The sequence below is a fragment of the Octodon degus genome, unplaced genomic scaffold (assembly GCF_000260255.1).
Source record: "Octodon degus isolate 3935 unplaced genomic scaffold, OctDeg1.0 scaffold00028, whole genome shotgun sequence".
Lineage (NCBI taxonomy): Eukaryota > Metazoa > Chordata > Mammalia > Rodentia > Octodontidae > Octodon > Octodon degus.
In genome coordinates this window covers 7,894,726-7,914,476 of record NW_004524604.1, presented here as the reverse complement: position 1 = coordinate 7,914,476, position 19,751 = coordinate 7,894,726, and the positions used below count along the sequence as shown (strand labels likewise).

General features: G+C 40.0%; 1 protein-coding gene across 16 annotated transcripts in view; it reads right to left on the bottom strand.

The window, feature by feature from the left end:
* The window catches only part of Helq (helicase, POLQ like), a 47,156-nt gene that overhangs the window by 25,348 nt on the left and 2,057 nt on the right, over positions 1 to 19,751 (bottom strand). For 9 of the 16 annotated variants that reach the window (XR_002820658.1, XR_002820659.1, XM_023713037.1 and 6 more), the window contains 8 exons: positions 18,799 to 19,495; positions 14,624 to 14,802; positions 13,294 to 13,494; positions 10,870 to 10,942; positions 6,154 to 6,251; positions 4,828 to 4,926; positions 2,514 to 2,659; positions 663 to 902 (listed from right to left, as the gene is read on the bottom strand). Coding sequence is in view for 14 of the 16 variants with exons in the window: in XM_023713037.1 (XP_023568805.1) it covers positions 663 to 902; positions 2,514 to 2,659; positions 4,828 to 4,926; positions 6,154 to 6,251; positions 10,870 to 10,942; positions 13,294 to 13,494; positions 14,624 to 14,802; positions 18,799 to 19,495 (1,733 nt within the window). In the remaining 2 variants the exon portion in view is untranslated. Of the gene's footprint in view, positions 1 to 662; positions 903 to 2,513; positions 2,660 to 4,827; positions 4,927 to 6,140; positions 6,252 to 10,869; positions 10,943 to 12,270; positions 12,348 to 13,293; positions 13,495 to 14,623; positions 14,803 to 18,798; positions 19,496 to 19,751 lie in introns of those variants that run through there. The other 7 variants (XM_023713040.1, XM_023713044.1, XM_023713046.1 and 4 more) reach the window with 7 other exon arrangements.

Here is a 19,751-nt window from a genome sequence, read left to right as displayed (position 1 = left end):
TACCAATTTCCCAAGAAGAATGCAGTTATGAACAGCAAACATATACTAATAAAAAAATTTAAAAATTTCAAAGCCTTATTGCAGTGATCATTAGGGGAAAAATGCACAATATCAAACTACAAAGCATAAATCAGTCATACAAGCTATACAGCTCTGCCAATATCTGAAAAAGTAATCAAAGATTTGTACTAAAGAAAATATTAGTTGGGTGTGGTGGTGCATTCCTGTCATCCCAGCATTAGGAAGGCTGAGGCAGGAGGACTGCCATGAGTTCAAGGCCAGCCCTGGCTACATGGTGAGGTCTCACCTCAAAAAAAAAGATACTAGACTCAAGTGCCTCATAAGCAGCATTTCAAGGTTTCAAGGAAATCCTTATATTAAATAAACTCTTTCAAATGACAAAAGTAGTAAAAAGTTCACCAAGTTTTTCTACATAAGCAGAACTACAGACCTTTAATATCAAAAACCAGATAGGAAGAGCACAAAGGAATTCTAATACAAGGAAATCTAATGTTATTTTTCATTAAAATATTAAAGAAAATAAACTAAACAATTCAGCAAATATTTGATCCTGTCTCATCTTGTACTGAGAATGCAACAGCTGCTGCTTGCAAGCTGGGAAGGGCAAGCCCTGAGCCCGGCTGGCAGCTCCTGTCCCCTACCTCCGTGCGGGCAGGTTGACCCCCGCTGCCAGGGTGGACGTGCAGGTGAGAAGGCAGAGGACACCGGCCGAGTAGGCCTCCTCCAGCAGCTTTCGCTCCTCGCCTGTGAGGCCACCGTGGTGGTAGGCGACCCCAAAGGGCACAGTGCGCCTCAGGATAGGACACAGGTGGCCGCTGCTGCTGCTCCTTAAGTTCTTCATCAGCTCACACTTCTCCTTCTCTCTGTGCTTCAGGTATTCCCTGGAAAAAGGATCAGTGAGAAGCATGAACTCCTGGTTCGTCGGTGACAAGTGCTTATCATTTTCATCCGGGTAGATGCTGTGTGCACATCTGTTATAATGTACATATCGATACAAGTACATAAAATGTTCTTGGAATTTTGACTCTGACTTCATTAACTCAATCTTCTTGTGGATTCCAGAACTCTATAAAAATGTGACTACGCTAACACCAAATACAATTTCAGGGGACTCATGGATGGTCATTCCCAAACTTCCTGTGAATCTTTGGGACACCAGGTTTAGACCCTTGCTATAGATGTTATGATTGCTTTTTCTTGGCTATATATATCCTCATAGGTCATGCTTTGTTCTATTTTGAGACATACATTTTCCTCCCCTGGAGAAACGTGCATGTATTAAACCATATTTGCGACAAGGTTAGGTGGTAAAGTACTGTCTAAATACTAGGACTTTACAAACCTTACTTCAAGTATCATAGCACCTAAAATTATTTGAAGAAAATAATTCAAATATCTAAATACCTTAAATTATCCCAAAAAAATGAATGATTTACTGAGTGTATTAACATCTTATTCTAAGAAAATGATTTACTGAGAATACTTTCATGGTAATTCACCACTGTAAAGTAGATTATGTTTCCAAAATGAGCAACTCCTTGATCTTATCCCAAATATCTGTACCATTCAGTGAATTTAATTCTACTATAGGCGAATCTATGGCAGTATGGCTGGGGACGGAGGTGGAGGATAACTAGATTAGAATCCAGGTTAACAGTCTCTTACTAATGTATAGCCTTAGCTAAGAGCAGAGAAGAACTCTGAAAAAACTGATGAAACCACACATAGGACAAATAGGTGCAGAACAAATGCTAAACTATGAGTATTTAAAGTCACTTTATACTGAGCAAAGCACAGCCAACAATGAAGAATCATAAAACTCGCAACAATACATTTTCTAGGTTCTTAGGAAATTCAACTCAAACATTCATACGATCTAAGTGTAAAACTAAGAAAACTACCATGGCACTTCACTTCTGAGCAGGCCATGAGGAAGGTGCCTTGTCCCCACAGTGAGCAGTCCTTTGATTAGTGTGCTGTATGTGGCCTTGCCTGGGTCCCATTCTCAGAGGCTTAGATTTGTCTAAGATGTAGTACAGACACTGCAATTTTTAAAATCTCCAAGGTGACTCACTGAACGATCAAGGTTCTGAATCACTGATCTAAAACTTTATACTGGTTTACATTCTCTTACTACAACCCTGGGAATTTTCCATTATTATCATTATTATTATCATTATTATTACTTTTTTTTTTTTTTTTTTTTTTTTTTTGAGGCAGTGTCTTGATATGTAATTCAGGCTGGCCTCAAACTCCTGGTGATCTTCCTGCTTCAGCCTCCCAAGTACGGGGATTACAGGCCTGTGTCACCACACCCAGCAAGAATTTTCTATCTGAAATGTGAATTTTACCATTAAATTTTCTTTCTTCAAGATCAATTCCTTCATAATCTAGTAAAAAAGTGTCATGCAAGAAGTAATGAGTAGTCAATAAAATATAGCCTATAATTCACAGTATCAGTAAAACAGAATGTTTGTAGAAGGTTAACATACTTGTCTAAAAATTTGCACAACATTTCTGCTACATTTTCACAGTTCTTCTTACTGGGACAAAAAACTAAGCAGGAATAATTGGGTATAACCTCCGTTACCAAAGCCACCAAGTGATCGGGATCCATCTTTCTCAGGGAATCAGAATACTGCAAAACAAGATGTAGGAACCAGGAAGTCAGTAATGACAAAAATCTGTCAATTTTTACCACAGTGACTCGAAGGGTAAGTAAGCCACCTCTAACTCTGATCTTCTCCTTTAGCTAAGCTGATCATTGAAAAAATGAGATCTATTTTAAACGTCAAGATATTAAATTTTACCTTATTCTTTGGTTATTTGTTAAAGATTTGTTTATAGGTATATTTAGCTTGAAAAAAGGAATTAAAGACGTGAGTTAAATTACAGAAGTGAAATTAATCGATGGTATTAATAACTCTACTACATGCCCATCTCTACCAAAGCAGAACAAGAAAGTCCACAGAGAAAGAGCTTTATCTTTTTTTGATTTTGACTTAATCATAGTTGAGGGGCTGCATAAATAAGTCCTGTATTTATTATCAATATGTTCTTTATTATTCTAAATAGTTCTAAAAAATACAGATTTACTAATACTAAAAGGATATACTTTGAGAAACAAAAAAGTACTGCTAACACTGAGTTAGGACAATTTTTGTAACATAGAGTCAGAAGGAACTTGAAAAAAAAGGATAAAGCTATTTAAAAATCTTATTTCTTTTTGCTACACCAAAAATTAAAATATGGACTTAGAATATCTTATAGAATTCTGCTATAAATTTCCTTCTTCCTTTTTAATAGCCAGCTCTTTAAAAATCTGATTGGCCAGGGATATAGCTCAGGGACACAAGTGCCTGCCTGGCAAGCACAACATCCCGAGTTCAATCCCCAGTATCAAAAAAAATTTGATTGAAGCCAGCTGTGGTGGCACACACCTGTCTGTATTCCCAGAAATAGGGAGGCTGAGACAGTAGGATCACCATGAATTCAAAGCCAGCCTGAGCTACACAGTGAGTTCAAGGCCACCCTAAACTGCATAGCATAACCTGTCCCAAAAAAGAAAAGAAAAAGAATCTGATCAACTGACTGATTACAGTACTGGGGACTGAATCTAGGGCTTTTACACTGAGCTATGCCCCCAACCCTTTTTTAACTTTTTAATTTTAAGATAATGTTTTGCTATCTTGATGGGGCTGGGCTCAAACCTGTGATCCTCCTGCCACAGCAACCCAGAGTACTTGGAAGTACAGGTGTGTATCACCATACCCAGGCTCCTTTTTAAACATTTTTATTTTGAGATAGGCTGGCCTTGAACTTGTGATCTTTCTGCCTCATTCTCACTGATAGCTGGGATTAATGGCAGTCATTAACATTTTTATATTCCAATATATTATCTATATGGTCTATAAATTATTCTTTGAGGGCTGGAGAGATAGCTCAGCAGGCTAAGCGCCTGCTTAGGCAAGTGCAGGGACTAGGGTTCCATCCTCCTGTACCACATGCTGCGACCCTGCCCCCAGGGACACGGAACAGGCCACTGAGACAGGGTGTAGTGGTGTAATACCAGAGCTGGGGAGGCTGAAAACAGGAGGAACACTAGGAGGCCGAGTTGTGTAGTGAGACCCTATACATAAATATATGTACCATATACATAAATATATATGTAATATATAAATTATTCTTTGTTCTTCCAGTTGAATAAACATTTACAGGAGAGGTTTCCAGATTTGCTTGGTTCAGAGTCCCAAGGCCAAAAGAAATACAAATTTTATCAGTCAGGTCCAAACAACTTCATAAATATGTACTTTCTTCAATTTAGTATCCATTTCAATAAAAAACATGTTAATTATTCAGTAAACACAATGGCTCGTTAACAGGATGTGCACACAATGTTAGTATCTTTCTAATGTCAGACTGAGGTTGGACATAGCCAACATCCTTCCAGACTGATTTTCACATGGTACCTGCATTTTGCAGCTATAAAAACTCCAACTTAACAAAAGCAAAGTGCAGAGAAAGGAACGGAGCGTGACCTGACGTTAAAGCTGGAAACCTGAGTGAGGAGGCGCTCAGGGGCGGAGCCCCTGCTTGGGCTTTAGACAACAGCCATCAAGCAAAACAAAGAAGCTGAGCAGGGCACTGACTGGTGGAGTAGTTTGTGTGTTGTCCAACGGGCGCCCCACACAGCCATTTTATGAAGAATGCCAACCATCCATGGCACCGTGTGACTCTCTCTCCTGGTGCCCAGGACAGCTGGGGACAAAGTACGGGAAGCAGAGATTTCAGGATTATCAATTTTACCTTATAATGGAGGAGGCGTGAGAAAGTCATGCTGCTTTCAGCTTTGCTGTCCACTTCATATATTGTATCATTTATTTTCAGATATTCTTTTAATTCAACCTGAAATAAGAGGAAAATTGCAATTAGTGTAACATGTGACTTCTTTTCAGCTTCAAATTTTGTAAAATAAGTAAAAAAGAATAGCTATACAAAGATGTTAGCTTTTCTGAGATATCTAAATCTTAAACATGCTTCAACTTGCAAGTTCTTGGCTACCTTTTTTGATCCTTTTTTCCCCATTAAGTAAAAACAGGGCTTAATATCCTTGAAAACATTTTTGAGTTAAGTAGTCACATATCCAAAAGGAAAACAGACATTTGTATTTGTTACAAGAAGTTTAAGTGATTTATGGCGTTTACATTTTTTGTTAAGGAGTTGTTTCTCAAGATCTAAAACTTTCTCTTGCAATTCTATCAGTTATCAGTTGTAATTATAAACACCACTATACTATTTTCAATTTAAGTGTTTGTAAAAAATTTTTATAAACCCAGCTCATTATACTTTTGAATGCATAACATCTAATGTCATACATAAGGTCAGAAAGTAGTTTTTCGAAATTTACATATTGGTGTGAATATAAACATGTCAAACTTTAAATTAAAATTTGGTGATTCTCAGAAGTTATTTTTGAAAATCTATTCTACACAAAATATTCACACTAGTACTGCAGACAATATGGCTATTACAAGCTACTTTCAAGGAAATATTAATTATATTTGGTTACTTTCTTCAAGCATTTTGGAAATGTAACTGAGGAGCTTAAATTTAAATCTAAGCTGGTGATTATAGCTCAGTGATAGAGTGCTTACCTAGCATGCATAAATCATGGGTTCAGTCCCCAGTTCCACCACCACCGAAAAAAATAAATAAATCTAAGTGAAGTCTTAATCTATTAAAAGGTATTATAATTACTAAAGCATAAACACTTGAAAATATTTTCAGATAGACTTTTAAGGTGTCAGTAACTGTAAACATGTTTCACTAAATTTTGGCCAAATGACAAATTTCCTTTGGAGAATAAGGAATGAGAAAATGAAATACAGCTGTAAGTATTCATTCTACAAATGTCCTCTGAGGGATCAGAAGCCAGATATTGTTCCAGGTGCTGTAGCCATGAGAGTGACCTCCAACCCAAATCCCTAACCCCACAAAATTTGCATCTGCTACACCCAAACCTGAGCAGAGTCAGGGTGACTGGAATTAACGCCCCACTACTCCAACTGTGTTCACTCCTTTTCTAAGATGAGTATACAATAAGTCAGTACAGTGTAAACCGTGGGTACATACTGGTCTAAACTGACTGCTGTAATATTCTGCTTGAAGAAACTCCTGCAGGTCCTTGACATTGTTTAACGTTGCGCTCATACCAATAATTTGAGTTGTTTCTGAAAAAGAAATAAACAAAATCTCTAAGTATTAAAATGTGTTAGGGCCGGGGAGATGGCTTAGTAGAATAAGCGCTTGCCTGGCAAACACAAGGGGGTGAGTTCAATCCCTGACTCTGAAAAAAAAATGTGTTATTGGTCAGGAATAAATAAATCTGAACCCCTTTAGCCCCACACATTTCAGATAAACGATACTCAACATACATTTACATTTTCTTACCCTCTCTCTTTCCTAGATGGCTTAGGAAGAATTTTGAGCATTAAAATGTTGCTAAAGTAAATTTATGACATATTCTATTCTATTTATTGTTATTTATTATTTATTTTGGTACTGGGAATTGAGCTCAGGATCTCATGCTTGTCAGGCAGGCACCATGCTGGCCTCGAACTCAAAGTGATCCTCCTGCCTCAGCCTCCCAAATTCTGGTATTACAGGAATTTAGCACCTTGCCTGGCTCTGTCAACTTGTAAAAGTTTTTACAACATAAAAGTAGAAAGAATGAAAAAAAAATTAACAACAAACAAATCTTAAAATAAATAAATAAATAAAAATACTGTAAGGCTCATGGAGCTGTATGACTTTGTAGGCAGTATAAAAATAGTTGCTTTCTAGACTTAGCTACTGAATTAAAAGCAGCCTTCTTAGCAAAGGTCTCCTCATTGCTGCTCTCTTACACCTTAAAAGACGCATTCAGGATGCCATCTGCTGCCAACATGGTGGATCAAGGCTTGGGGATTTATGAGGAAACAGGGAAGTGGTTACAGGATAAACAATACAATAGAATAGCTAGGTCTGCATCCAGGAAAGATTACTGCACCTGTAAAAGACAAGTCAGGCTTGGGGGCAGAGACAGGAGTGATCAAGACTAAAAGTAGAGGGCTGGGGATGTATACCTGCTGGCAAGTGCAAGGTACTGAGTTTGAGTCTTTGTACCTCCACCCCCACCCCCAAAAAAGACTAAAGGCAGAGGAGGAATTTGTTTTCTGTGGCAGTCTAAGTAAGAGAGAATGGGGTGGGGAGTTAGCAGTCGGGCATGAAACAGATTTTAAATGTATTTATGAGGTAAACCAGAAAGGATCTGGTTACTGACAAAGAAGGAACATTGTTAAGACGTTACCCTAACTACTTGGGAGGCTAAGGTGGAAGGATTACTTGAGCCCAAAGTCCAAGGCCAGGCCAGCCAAAACAATGAGACTCTCCAACTTTTATATTTTTCATTTTATTTTTTTTAAATTGTATGTATTTGGTATAGGGTTTCACTACACAGCATAGAGTCATAATGATCCTGTTTTCAATCACCCCACTGCTGGGGTTACAGGCATGTACCACCATGCCCAGACTCCGTGGCCAGCTCAGTGCAGCTGGGGCGTGGGGGTGGGTGGGGGGATGGGTGGGGGTCTGTGCAGCATAAGGTACCAGGGATTGAACCCTGGTCCCTAGCTTGCCTAACAGGCACTTTGTCCGCTGAGCTATCCTGCTGGCCTGACACTCCAATTTTTAACAGGAATTGTAAGATTCCAGAGCAATGCGTGGAAACTCAGACTGAAGAATGAGTCTGAAGGAAATGAATTAGGCTTTGAGTAAGCCTTTGATAGGAGCATCCACTGTAGATGGTATCACTCAGAAGAGAAGTGAGACCCGGAAGCACAGATTTGAAATCTTCAGTACACAGGAAATACTTAAAGTCAGGAATATGTATAACAATCAGCAGTAGAAAAGAACAGAACAGAACTCTGATGAATTTAGTGTAACAACAATGCACAAAAATGAGTAAACTACAAAGAGATGTAACAGAATAAAATCAAGAAAGAAAAACAAAAGAAGCTAATTTTACTCAACCATCTTTTAAGTGTAACACACTGCTGACTGAAGGAAAGTTACACAACAGTAAATAACTATCCATTACATGGTGGGCACCATGGTAGATGCTTTACAAAGATAAACTCTTCTATCCTGCAGCAAGTCAGTGAGGAAGGCTCGAATCCATCACCCGTATGTGATGCCTAAGGAAATAGGCAGATAATATGACCTTCCAGGGCCATGTACCTGAGACTGTGAGCCAAGATTTGGATCTTGCTTGAGTCTGTCTGCAGCCATCACAATGTGCTCTCTCTCAACGCTAAGGCAGGATGCCTTGTACACAGAGCCAGTATGAAAGCTAAGAAAGAACGATGTTCCCACACCCAAAGAAAAAAGAATAAACATACTGAAGAAAAACTAAGACAGAGACAGAGTACATTGATTTCGAGAAGTGGCTGATCAGTTCCTCTCTCTGCTTTGTTTTTTTTTTTTTTGTGGAACCAGGGATTGAACTCAGGTCCTTCTACTTGCCAGGGAAGCACTTATTCTACTGAGCCATCTCCCTGGCCCCTTCCTCTCTCTGCTTTGACATGTACAGAATTTATCACATCTGACACACCCTGTGGTTTTAAGGTTAGGAAAGTTTACTAGAGAATAGCTCCTGAGAGACAGAAGGGGTTTCAAATGAATACCAATGAGCCCACCTCTCAAAGGAAACTTTATAGAGCAAAATCAGGTGGGTACAATGTGTCAAAATTATGATCAACCGATAAGATTGCAAGTATAATCGCCTAGGTAGTTACTGATCCAATGGTAGCAAGGGTAGATTAACATCATCATTATCCTTGGTCTATTGCCTTAATCTTAGTCCTAGACTTAGTAGGTGGTGAGGATGGCCCCCCCTAACCTAATGAGCTAATGGGAAATCACAAAAGGGTGACACCAATAATTCCAAGCATCCATTCATCCCTAGGGAAGTAGGTAAAACTAGTCATTGTGACTTCAATCTTCAGATGAATGCCTCTAGTCAGTGGATGATCAATTCTCATCTTCTGCACTGACTGCCTATTATTTTCTACTTAATTTAGCTATCTATAATATTCCCCACCTCTGAAGAGGTATCCCTAATTGCAGAAAGGGGAGAAGGGGTGCAGTTTGCATGAGCCACATGGAACTCAGAAAGGCAGTGTAGGGGAAACAGCAGTCAACGCCCTATGTCTTCTTGTTCATCTGCTTATCATCTGTTCAATTTCACTACAATACAGGCTACCGACAGGTACAGTACTTTATTCTACTCATTTTGTATCTCTAGCACTTACAATAGTACCTGCTGGCACCAAGTATTCAATAAATAATATAAAATGCTACAATCTGCAGTCAAATTTTTAAAAATAATTTTGGGGGAGTGGGCCTAAGGAGAGTCACATGGGGAGAAGACACTCTCTCAGGCTTTCACAGAGAGCACATTGGCCAAGCAATGGCCGTGACTCATCCACATGGCTGCACTGATAAAGGTTCTACAATCTGAGGTACAGGATCTCAGAACAAATCCTGAGGGCATTTCACTGACCTTCTCAGACCAAAAAGCTACAACTCTTGTTGCATAGGTCCTGCTTTACCTTGGTCTTAACCATCCAGTAGAAAAGTATGAAGACGAAATATAAGAAATAAAGCCATGCTGTTAAGTTGAGCTGTGGGGGACTCAGGTCAATAATTTCTGACATTGCCAGTTAAACAGAAGACCCAATGCTATTATGGGCTACTGGACTCTTTTAGAATATTTTGCTGAGTTTACACACCTATAATATTCAATAACGGAACTTAGAAAAAATGGGGTTTACAGATGAATGTCCATTTTGTATCTGTGTATTCAAAGTGGTTGGGATAGATATATAGTTGCATTCTCTTAATGAATAGAATGATTTGTTCTAATGGTGTTTGTAAATAGGATCACAAGTCCGCATCTTGTACAGCAATTAACCACTAAGAAGAATATATGCAGTGTATTATTTGTTGAAACTGTACTTCCGATTTGATTTGAAAAAAAAAAATTTGGAGGTATGAGGCTGTAGCTCAGTAGTAAGTCACTTAATACACGTGAGACCCTGGGCTCAACCTGCAGTATCTCCTCTCCTCAAATCTTAAGATCTGATCCACAGCTAATACCTGTCCCACATGTAAGTACTGCAACTCCCCATCAATACAGGGACAACACATGCAATCCACATTTCAGTGCATTTCAAGACTATCCAGGGGGACTGGGGAGATGGCTCAGTGGAATAAGCGCTTCCCCGGCAAGCACAAGGGCCCGAGTTCAATCCCCAGTTCCGCCAAAAAAAAAAAAAAAAAAAAAAAAAAAAAAAAAAAAAACCCACTACCCAGGGCTGCAAGTCGTTCCTAAAGTGACGAAGTGCACTTCACTACTGGCACAATGAGGGGAAGGGGGGGAAGGGTAGCAAGGGTAGCAGCAAAGCCCTTCCGAAGGCTGGTGCCAGATGGGCACGGCAGGTGGCTTTCCAGGTGTTCTCCCATATGACCCTGTCAGCCAGAGCACCATCCTCTTCACTTTAGAGAACCAGGGCGGTGACACAGTCTGGCAAGTGTAGGAAGGTGCCAGAGCGCTTCCTTTAACACTAATGTCATTTATCTTCATAAATTTGCTTATCTAGCCATTTTTCCAACATTCCCTCCAAAATTTATAAATTCACTTTAGAAATTTAAAAACAAACGTAATATCTTAGTCTACATAATCTAATGATTGCATAAATCCTTTATAGCTATAGACTGGTCTCTGGATTAACCCCAATAAATACGTACTGCTTGTGTAGATGACTTTTGCGAGGGTCATTTCCAGTATCGCGCCACGGCTCCCTTCACCAATCATGTGCAACTTTGAGATTAGAACAACAAAAAGAGCATACAGTGATTCTTCTTAGAATACCCACATAAACCATGAACAGAGCTCTATGGGATGAACATACGATCTTTGCTTTGTAACTCTTCAACGTTTGGGTTATAAAATCTACAGCAGTAAGAACTTATCTCCATGTTGCTACTTTAAATTAATGTATTCTGGGGGCAGTAATCTGGCACATCTGAAATTCACAGTACTTACAAACATAAAAATGCCTAAATATGTACATATTCACATTTTAAGATATACCCTACATACAATCAAATTTAAGATTACCAAGCATGGAATGTCTTCACCTGTTGTGCTTTTTTTTTTTTTTTTTTTGTATTTTAGGATTTTAGGGAAGGGTCTACAGGGTATTCAGGGTCTCACTAGATCAGACTCATATGATCCACCTGTTCACAGCATCCAAAGAGCTGGGATTACAGGTGTGCACCACCACGCCCAGTCTCAATTGCCAGTCTGCCTCAGGGATCGAACCCCTGGCCCCTGCACCTGCTTACAGATGCTTTAATCCACTGAGCTATTTGGCTGGCCCAATGCCTTCTATCTAGATGCCCCTGAAAAGCTCACATGCTGAAATATGGGGCTTCTGTAAGGTGACTGGCTCCCCTGCCTGCCTTGTCATGGACTGTTACCCCTCTGTGATGCCCCTCTGCCATGCCACCCTGCCTTGGAGCCAGCTGACTGTAGACTGAAATATCTATTAATTGTGAACCAAAATAAACCTCTCCTCCTTTAATTTTGGGTATGAGCATCTGAGAGAAGAAGAGCTGAAAGTTAAGAGGCTCTGACCATGACCCCAAAAGTAATGCCTGGGGTGACTTAACTAACCTTGAAATAATGTATATAGATATATATATACATAGATAGACATATAGACAGATATAGATATAGACAGATATAGATATAGATATCAGGAGGCAAATTATGATTGACAAAGGTCACACCTTAACTTGGTCTTGAACATCTGGCAACAAAAAGATATAGTCAGAGATACTGAGTAGTAACAATATAGTATAAGTAATAATAATACAAGCTAGACACACAGAGAGGGGCTACAATCACTGACTCTGCTGACAGCTTCAAGGGCCAGCTGGTTACAGAGCCAGCTGTATGACATGGCTCGTTCCCTAATCTGCCTTTTTATTCTATTGCTCATGGTTCGGTCATATATGCTTTAATCTCTTCTTGGTAAAGTTTGTTTGCTCTCTTTTAGAAACTGCTAAACTCCAAGCAGTCATACAGAGAAACTCACTGTGAAGGTGCTGAGGCCCATCAGTGGAACTTCCTGCCTGAGACTTCCATCGGCTGCCTCCCACCTAGGATCCCGTTCAGCTCAAAGAAGCAGACTGGTCATCCACATTTCCCTGACAGCAGTCTCAGAACAGGGTGTGTGTGTATATGAGTGAGTGAGTGAGTGAGTGAAAGTGAATGTGTGTGTGTGTGTGTGTGTGTGTGTGTGTGTGAGAGAGAGAGAGACATTAAAAGAGTGTGTGTGTGTGTGTGTGTGTGTGAGAGAGAGAGAGAGAGAGAGAGAGAGAGAGACAGACAGACAGACAGACAGACAGACATGTTGATAGGGAAAAGATAGGATAAAGCCTTGAACTTTGTTAGAAGTTAATGGAGAGACTTACTAAGGTCAGGGGCCTCTACAGGTTAGGCTCAAACAATTAAAAACATAAAGAGATAGACTGCAGCAATCAAAAAGCAAAGGCAAAAAAATTAAACTCAGGAAGGTCCCAAGTAGAATATAAGCCTCTTTTATTAATGCTTAAACCAAAACTACTTGTCCCTAAACAGCCCCTGCCCCATCCTAGCCTTCACCAAACAGGAAAGGTCACCCAACTGGAAGAAACCCCAGGGAAGTACCAAAGATAGCCACTGAGCCAATCAGATTCCAGGAGCCTACAGAGATTAGGAACACAATAAAAAGGAGCTGCAGACAAGAACCTTGAGCATTTCACTTTCCAACGTCCCCTACTTATCCAGGGTACCTATCTATCATCTCTCTCTCACACCCTTTTCTCCACCTTCAAATAAATCATCTTCTCTCACTAAAAAAAAAAAAAAAAAAAGCTAGTGCATGTCCAGAGTTTGATTCCTGGTACCAAGGGGGGAGGGGATGGGTAGGGGTGGGGAGAGGGGAGTTAAAACAAACGAACTGGGTGTTGGGCATTTTGTCCTTGCAATGAGAAACTAAATAAGACAGTTGCATTGTCTGTATTCTAAAACACATTACTTATTGTTAGCGGCACTGATCAGACCCACACGATCAGTTCTATAAATAGAGCATGTTAGGATAAAGTATAAAACTAGCAACTAACCTCATCTACGACAACCAGACCCAGACTACTGATTCTTCCGGTTTCAATCAAGGAGTTCACCAGGCTATGTGCTTTCTCAATTGTGGCAATGTACAGTGACTTCTTTTCCCTTCTTTTAGTTGGGGGAAATCTTCCTTTGCTTCCCGCGTATTCTTCAACAAAGAAACCGAGTTCTATACCAAAACTTGATAAACCTGAAATCTAAATTAGTTAAGATAAACAAAAACACAAATAAGAACGAACTCTATTAGTAGTCCCAGGGACTTTTCTAAAAGCTACATTAAGTGGGGTATGGTGGTGCATGCCTGTAATCCCAGCACTTGGGAGACAGAGGGAGGAGGCTTTTTTTCCAATTCGAGACCATCGTGGGCTACAAAGTGAGCTCAAGGTCAGCCTAAACTGCACAGTTAGACCTTTCTTTAAAAAAAAAAAAAAAAAAAAAAAGCTAAATTAGTGTTTAATACCAATTTATGGGAACCGATCATATACTACACATATAAGACATACCATAAAGGGCTGGCGAGATAGCTCAGCAGACTAAAGTGCCTGCCAGCTTAGGCAAGCACAGTGACCACAGTTTGATCCCCGGCATCACATGCTACACCAGCCCCGCCCCCAGGGTGGGCTGAGCCAGCTAGAGTCTGGGCATAGTGGTTTACGCCTGTAATCCCAGAGCTGGGGAGGCTGAAAAAGGAGGATCACCACGAGTCCGAGTTGTGTAGTGATACCTTGCAACAACTAAATACATTTAAAAAAACCCATAAAAATAAGGGGTTGATCTTTCCAAAGAAATGTAACTTTTAAACTGTTATAAATGTAGTTTAAAAATAGATTTCAGTTATTTCCTTTGTTATCAAAAAGCAGAACCTTTTTTTTCTTTTTTGGTACTAGGGATCAAACTCAGGCCCTTGTACTTCCCAGGCAGATGCTTATGCCACTGAGCTCTCTCTCAAGCCCTAGAATTCATTTATACTAATTAAAAAGTTCAATAGTCTCTGCCTTTTTACCCCACATTCCATTTAAGATGGAGGGCCATACACCAGGTCAAAAAACAATAAAGGTTCCTAAAATAGGTAACTATTATATGAAGCAATCTCAGGTGACTATGCTGCTTTTGCATCTTCTAAGTACATTAGTTCTCCATCACGAAGAAATTCTTGTTTTTTGGATACTAGGGATTGAACTCAGGATCCCGTGCTTGCTAGCAGGCGCTTATGCTGCTGAGCTATGCCCCCAGCCTGAGCTCTTCTTTATAGTCAATAGAAAGTTATTATTTACACTAAAATTTAGCTTTTAATGACATTACATTAACAGTTGTTTAAAAACAAACCTTTTCTTGAACAAGTGCCACATATGGAAGAATCATTAAAACATCTTTTCGCCGGCAAAGTAATTCCTGTAGCATTAAGATCTCAGCTACAAGGGTTTTCCCACCACTTGTTGGCAAGGAATAAATTAAATTTTTTCGTTCTTGCACACAACTCAGTGTTAAGCAGGTATGTTGCCATTCTGCAGAATTTAAGGGGGGGGGAACTCAGTGTTAAGTACTGTCCATTGTAGAATTTAAGAAAAAAAAAGGCATTAGTTTTCTCTTCTATATTCCCGATCTCAAGAAAGTTTGCCATGAAGGAAAAATAAAACCCTTCTGTCGCAATCATCTCATAAGGGTAAATGCACTTATCATCAATGTTAGATGTCAACTATCCCACATGCACATGGCCAGTGAGCTGAGCTCAGATCTGGCCAGTGGACAGTGATCAAGTCACCACTGGCTGCAGATTCAGAAGGCTCTAGTCGGACGGGAAGAGCCCTGGGGAACAAGGGGTATCTAAGGACACCACAGGAGCAAAAGAACACCGAAGGACCTGGGTGAATAAGGCCTTCTTATATCCTGCAAGGCTGTACACGCTTATCTTCCTCATCAATCCAAAAGCCATCTTAGAAACAGAAGGGGAAGGAAGAAAGCAAGGGAGGGAGGGGGGGAGGTGCTTGGCTATAGTGACACACACCTGTAATCCCAGCACTTAGGAGAGTGAAGCAGGAGGAGCACAACTATATAGTGAGGTCCTGTCTCAAATAATAATAATAATAATAATAATAATTATAATAACAACAACAACAACAACAATAGGGGAAAGTGCATGAGGTTTTTGCACAAACCAGTAACAATTCAACTCTCTTGGGGATCTGAACTTTGAGTGGTTCAAATACAATTTTATATTGCTAAAATTGTTTAAACCATAAAACACTAGAATTACTGGATCTGCCTGCACATCTTGGCTTCATTCACACTATTTAGCAAGGTGGGACTAATGAACAGATCAGATCCAAGACACTGTGTAAACGCTAGTAGAATAATCTACTGCCTGCTTTGTAGAATAATTTAACAGTGTATACAACCATAAAGTCTTCAAAAATGTGTATTAGTATTTCACTTTTAGAAAAACAGGCAAACTGGGTGTGGTGGTATACATCTGTAATCTAGCACTTATTAGTCTGAGGCAGAAAGATGGCTGAGTTTGAGGTCAGCCTCCACTATATAGTGAGACCCTGTCTCAAAATAATCCCCCATAAAACACCCCAAACCAAAAAAACCCCTTAAATTTAGTATGCAGTACTTACACGCTATTTGAGACTATCCTTTATCTTTACACAGAAAATAATGATATCAGCTTAGCTCTCAACACTTAAATAAAACACATTAAGCACACAGCTCCATGATAAAAAGGCAAAGCAGAAGTGTAAGGTAAGGAGGAGGTTCACATCAGAATGCTGTCAAGACAGTTGCAATACAGGCTGGCAAGTGCACCCAGGGGCTCTGAGGCTGCAGCTGGGCTGAGAACAGCCTCCAGGTGATGCCCATGTTGCAGGTTAGAAACCTGCACTTTGAGAATCATTGCTTTAGTGTAGTAAACATTAGCATGTGCACCTAAGCCTGTCTGCCATTACCATATGTATATGCAAGAGAACTAAAGCAAGGTGTGGTGGTACACATCTGTAAACCTAGCACTCAGAGGCTGACACAGGAGGACTGCGTTGAGTTCAAGGCCAGCCTGGGCTACATAGCAAGACCCTGTCATGGGCTAGGAGACAGCTCAGTAGAATAAGTGCTTCCCTAGCAAGCACAAGGGCCTGAGTTTAATCCCAGGTCCTGCAAAAATAAATAAATAAATAAATAAATAAATAAATAAATAAATAGAAAAAAAGAAAAGACCCTGTTGCACAAATGGGGTGGGAGGTGCTGTGGCTATAGCTCAGTGTTGGGCACTGGGTTCAATCCCTACCACCAGAAACAAAGCTATTAAATTCTTAGAAGCTACCAGTGTAATTCTGACAGCCATTATGGTATCTAACTTTACATGTTTTGTGACGAAGAATGTAACTTGCACAAGTATTGTCCCATTCTATAGATGGGAAGTGAAGTTTAACATTCATAAGATGACCAGCAATCTCCAGCAGCTGGGAGTCTATTAGGGCTCGCCACATACAAAGCTAGTTACATAAGAAAAAGACAAATACTAGAGGAGTCTTGTTTCAAGGAATTCATTCTGGCAGGAGATGCAAATGAGAGAGTAAAGTGGTAAGAGAAAAGCAGAGGGAGAGAGGTAGTAGCTACTTCATGCTCAACATGGCCCATTAGTTCTTAAACCATGAAACTCACAATTTAGAATTTGTTATGGGGATGGGGAGATGGCTCAGTGCAAGGGCCTCAGTTCAATCCCTGGTTCCAAAAAAAAAATCATTAGATTCCCATAGTCTGGGATTAGACTACTTCCTGAGTCCTACTTCCTCCTGCTTGTATTCTCCCCGAGATAAGAACCCACACTTTTAAATATGATTGATGTAAGGTCTTTAAGATTCCAACAGGCTGAGCATGATGGTACACACCTGTAATTCCAGCACTTGGGAGGCTGACGCAGGAGGATCATTTCAAGTTTGAGACCCGCCTGGGCTACAAAGTACACTTAAGGCCAGCCTGAACTGCATAGGGATTTGCTATCTCAAAAAGATATAAGGTGCGGGCCTGGCCCTAGCTCAGTTCTTTAAGTGGCTGCTTCCACAAAGCTGTCAGCCTCAGGTTGCTGTAGTTCATCCCAACACTCCAGCCAGCCAAACCAGCCCTTAGGGCATTCAGAGCAAACAAAACAAAACAAAACAAAACAAAACAAAACAAACAACAACACCTTATTGGGCCGGGGAGATGTCTCAGTGGAATAAGTGCTTCCCTGGCAAGTGCAAGGACCTGAGTTCAATCCCCGGTTCCGGAAAAAAAAAAGATATAAGGAAAATAAAAAGATTCCAACAGGAGTTCAGAAATAATTATAAAGGGACAGGCTGCTGGGCTCATCTCCCAGTATGGGGACAACTGTCCCTTCTTTGTAAAAAAATGATACAACTGAAAATATATGAAAAGACTCAATATTTAAAAAAAAAAACCCATTGTGAGACACAGTTATTATTACAGTACTTAAATCTGAACTGGAGCTATCTTTAAAGATGCTTATTTGCCAGCCATGGTGACATACACCTATAATCCCAGCTTTAAGGAGGCCAAGGCAAGAGAAGGCCTGTGAGTTTGAGGCCAGGTCAGTATGAACTACATAATGAGACACTGTCTCAAACCAAAAATAAATAAATTAACAAATAAATTAAAGATGCTTACTTTTTTGGGGGGCGGGGGTACTGGGAATGGACTCAGGACCTCAAGCTTGTCAGGCAGGTGTGCTGCTGAGCTATACTCCTAGCCCCAAGGTACTTACTTTTCTTTTTTTTTTTCAGAACCGGGGATTGAACTCAGGCCCTTGCGCTTGCCAGGGAAGGGTTTATTCCACTGAGCCATCTCCTCGGCCCCCCCAAGGTACTTACTTTTAATCAATGATATTACTTTTGACATCTGAATGTTCAAAAGAATTTCAACAAGTAAATTTTGTTAGATTAAACAGAGCTAGCCAATAACAACTGAGAAAACTGTAAAGCAGCTAAAAAAAAAAAAAAAAATCAAAGGAAAAAAATTCAGAAGGACTGGGGAGATAGTTTAGTGATCTAAGTGTCTGATTGGCAAGTGCAATGACCCAAGTTCAATCCCCAGTACTGCATGCCATACCAGCCCTGCTGGAGAGGCTGAGACATGAGACCCTCCATCAAATAAACAAATAAATAAAAATTAAAAAAATTCAGGAGCAACATGTCAAGAAAGGAGAATTGCAAGAAAGGAGAATTGCAAGAAAGGTCTGGTCAGCAGGAGGTAAGCCACTGGGAAGGCAGACAAGGCAACTCAACAAGGGTCAGCAGAAGTGGGAGGAAGAACTACTGGAGGCAAGAAATGAGACAATGAAGCAACTGCTTTGAGAAGAGGTTCAACAGTGGCAGGACAGGAATGGAAGATTGAGAGACAATGGACATTTTCATTTTTCAAGTTGAGACCATGACAGCATTTGCTTCTATTATTTGTGCTAATATGATAAGGATGGAAAATTTTGACTTTATTCCAGCCAAAACCATTACCATATAACTTTTCAATTCCTTTGAACTGAACATAAAGGTCTCTCACTTTGCTGGGTAATGAATAGAAGGGACCAAGGTCACTGGATGATGACTCAATTGTCTCCTTAGCAACATTCATCTCTTCAGAAAGGAGTGCCTCTTTGAGCTGTTTATTCCTAGAAAATACTGGTATTTGGGCCTTAGCATTTCCAGTCATGGCGCTTTTTAGAAAATCCTTAATACTTTTTCTCCTATTTGTGTCTGAACTAGTTTGGACTTTAGAAGACATTTCATCATTTGGCTGGTGTTGCAATTCTTCATTCCCAGTCTTGTGAGAGGATGAGCTCCTGTCCCTTTCTTGTGTGGACTGGTGGTGCAAATCATCTGAAGAGCTCTGCAGGTCGTCAAAACATAAAACTTGGGAAGATGGTACATCATACAAAGGATCATCTCCAGGTTCAGCAGCGGCATCTTCACCCCCAGTCTGGTTCTCTGTCTGCTCATTGGTTTTGCATTCAGTAAAGTCACTTACATGAGTAACACTGAGTTCGTTTTTGATGCTCTCTGAGTGAAGATCTTCACTGGCCAAGTCTGTAGCATGTTTTCCCTGTTCAGGAAGTTGCATATATCTCTGTTCCAGGTCCTCAACTTGAGCCAAAATGGAATTTTCACTAAAGCTATCATAGTCACCAAACATGTCCTCTTCACTGTCATAATGCTGGAAAGAAAACAAAAATATTTATGAGCAAGTTGAGTTTCACTAAGAATAAAAGCTCCAAAGACTGGGAATGTAGATCAGTGGACAGCACTTGAGGCCCCAGGTTATATCCCCAGTAAGATTTTTAAAAATAAGTAATAATAGTTTCAGTTTAGGGCTGTCAGATGCAAGCTAACCTATGAATAACATTATCAGCATTGTTTTACAAATGAAAACAATGGAAGCCCAGAGAAGTGGAGTAACTTTCCTAACACTG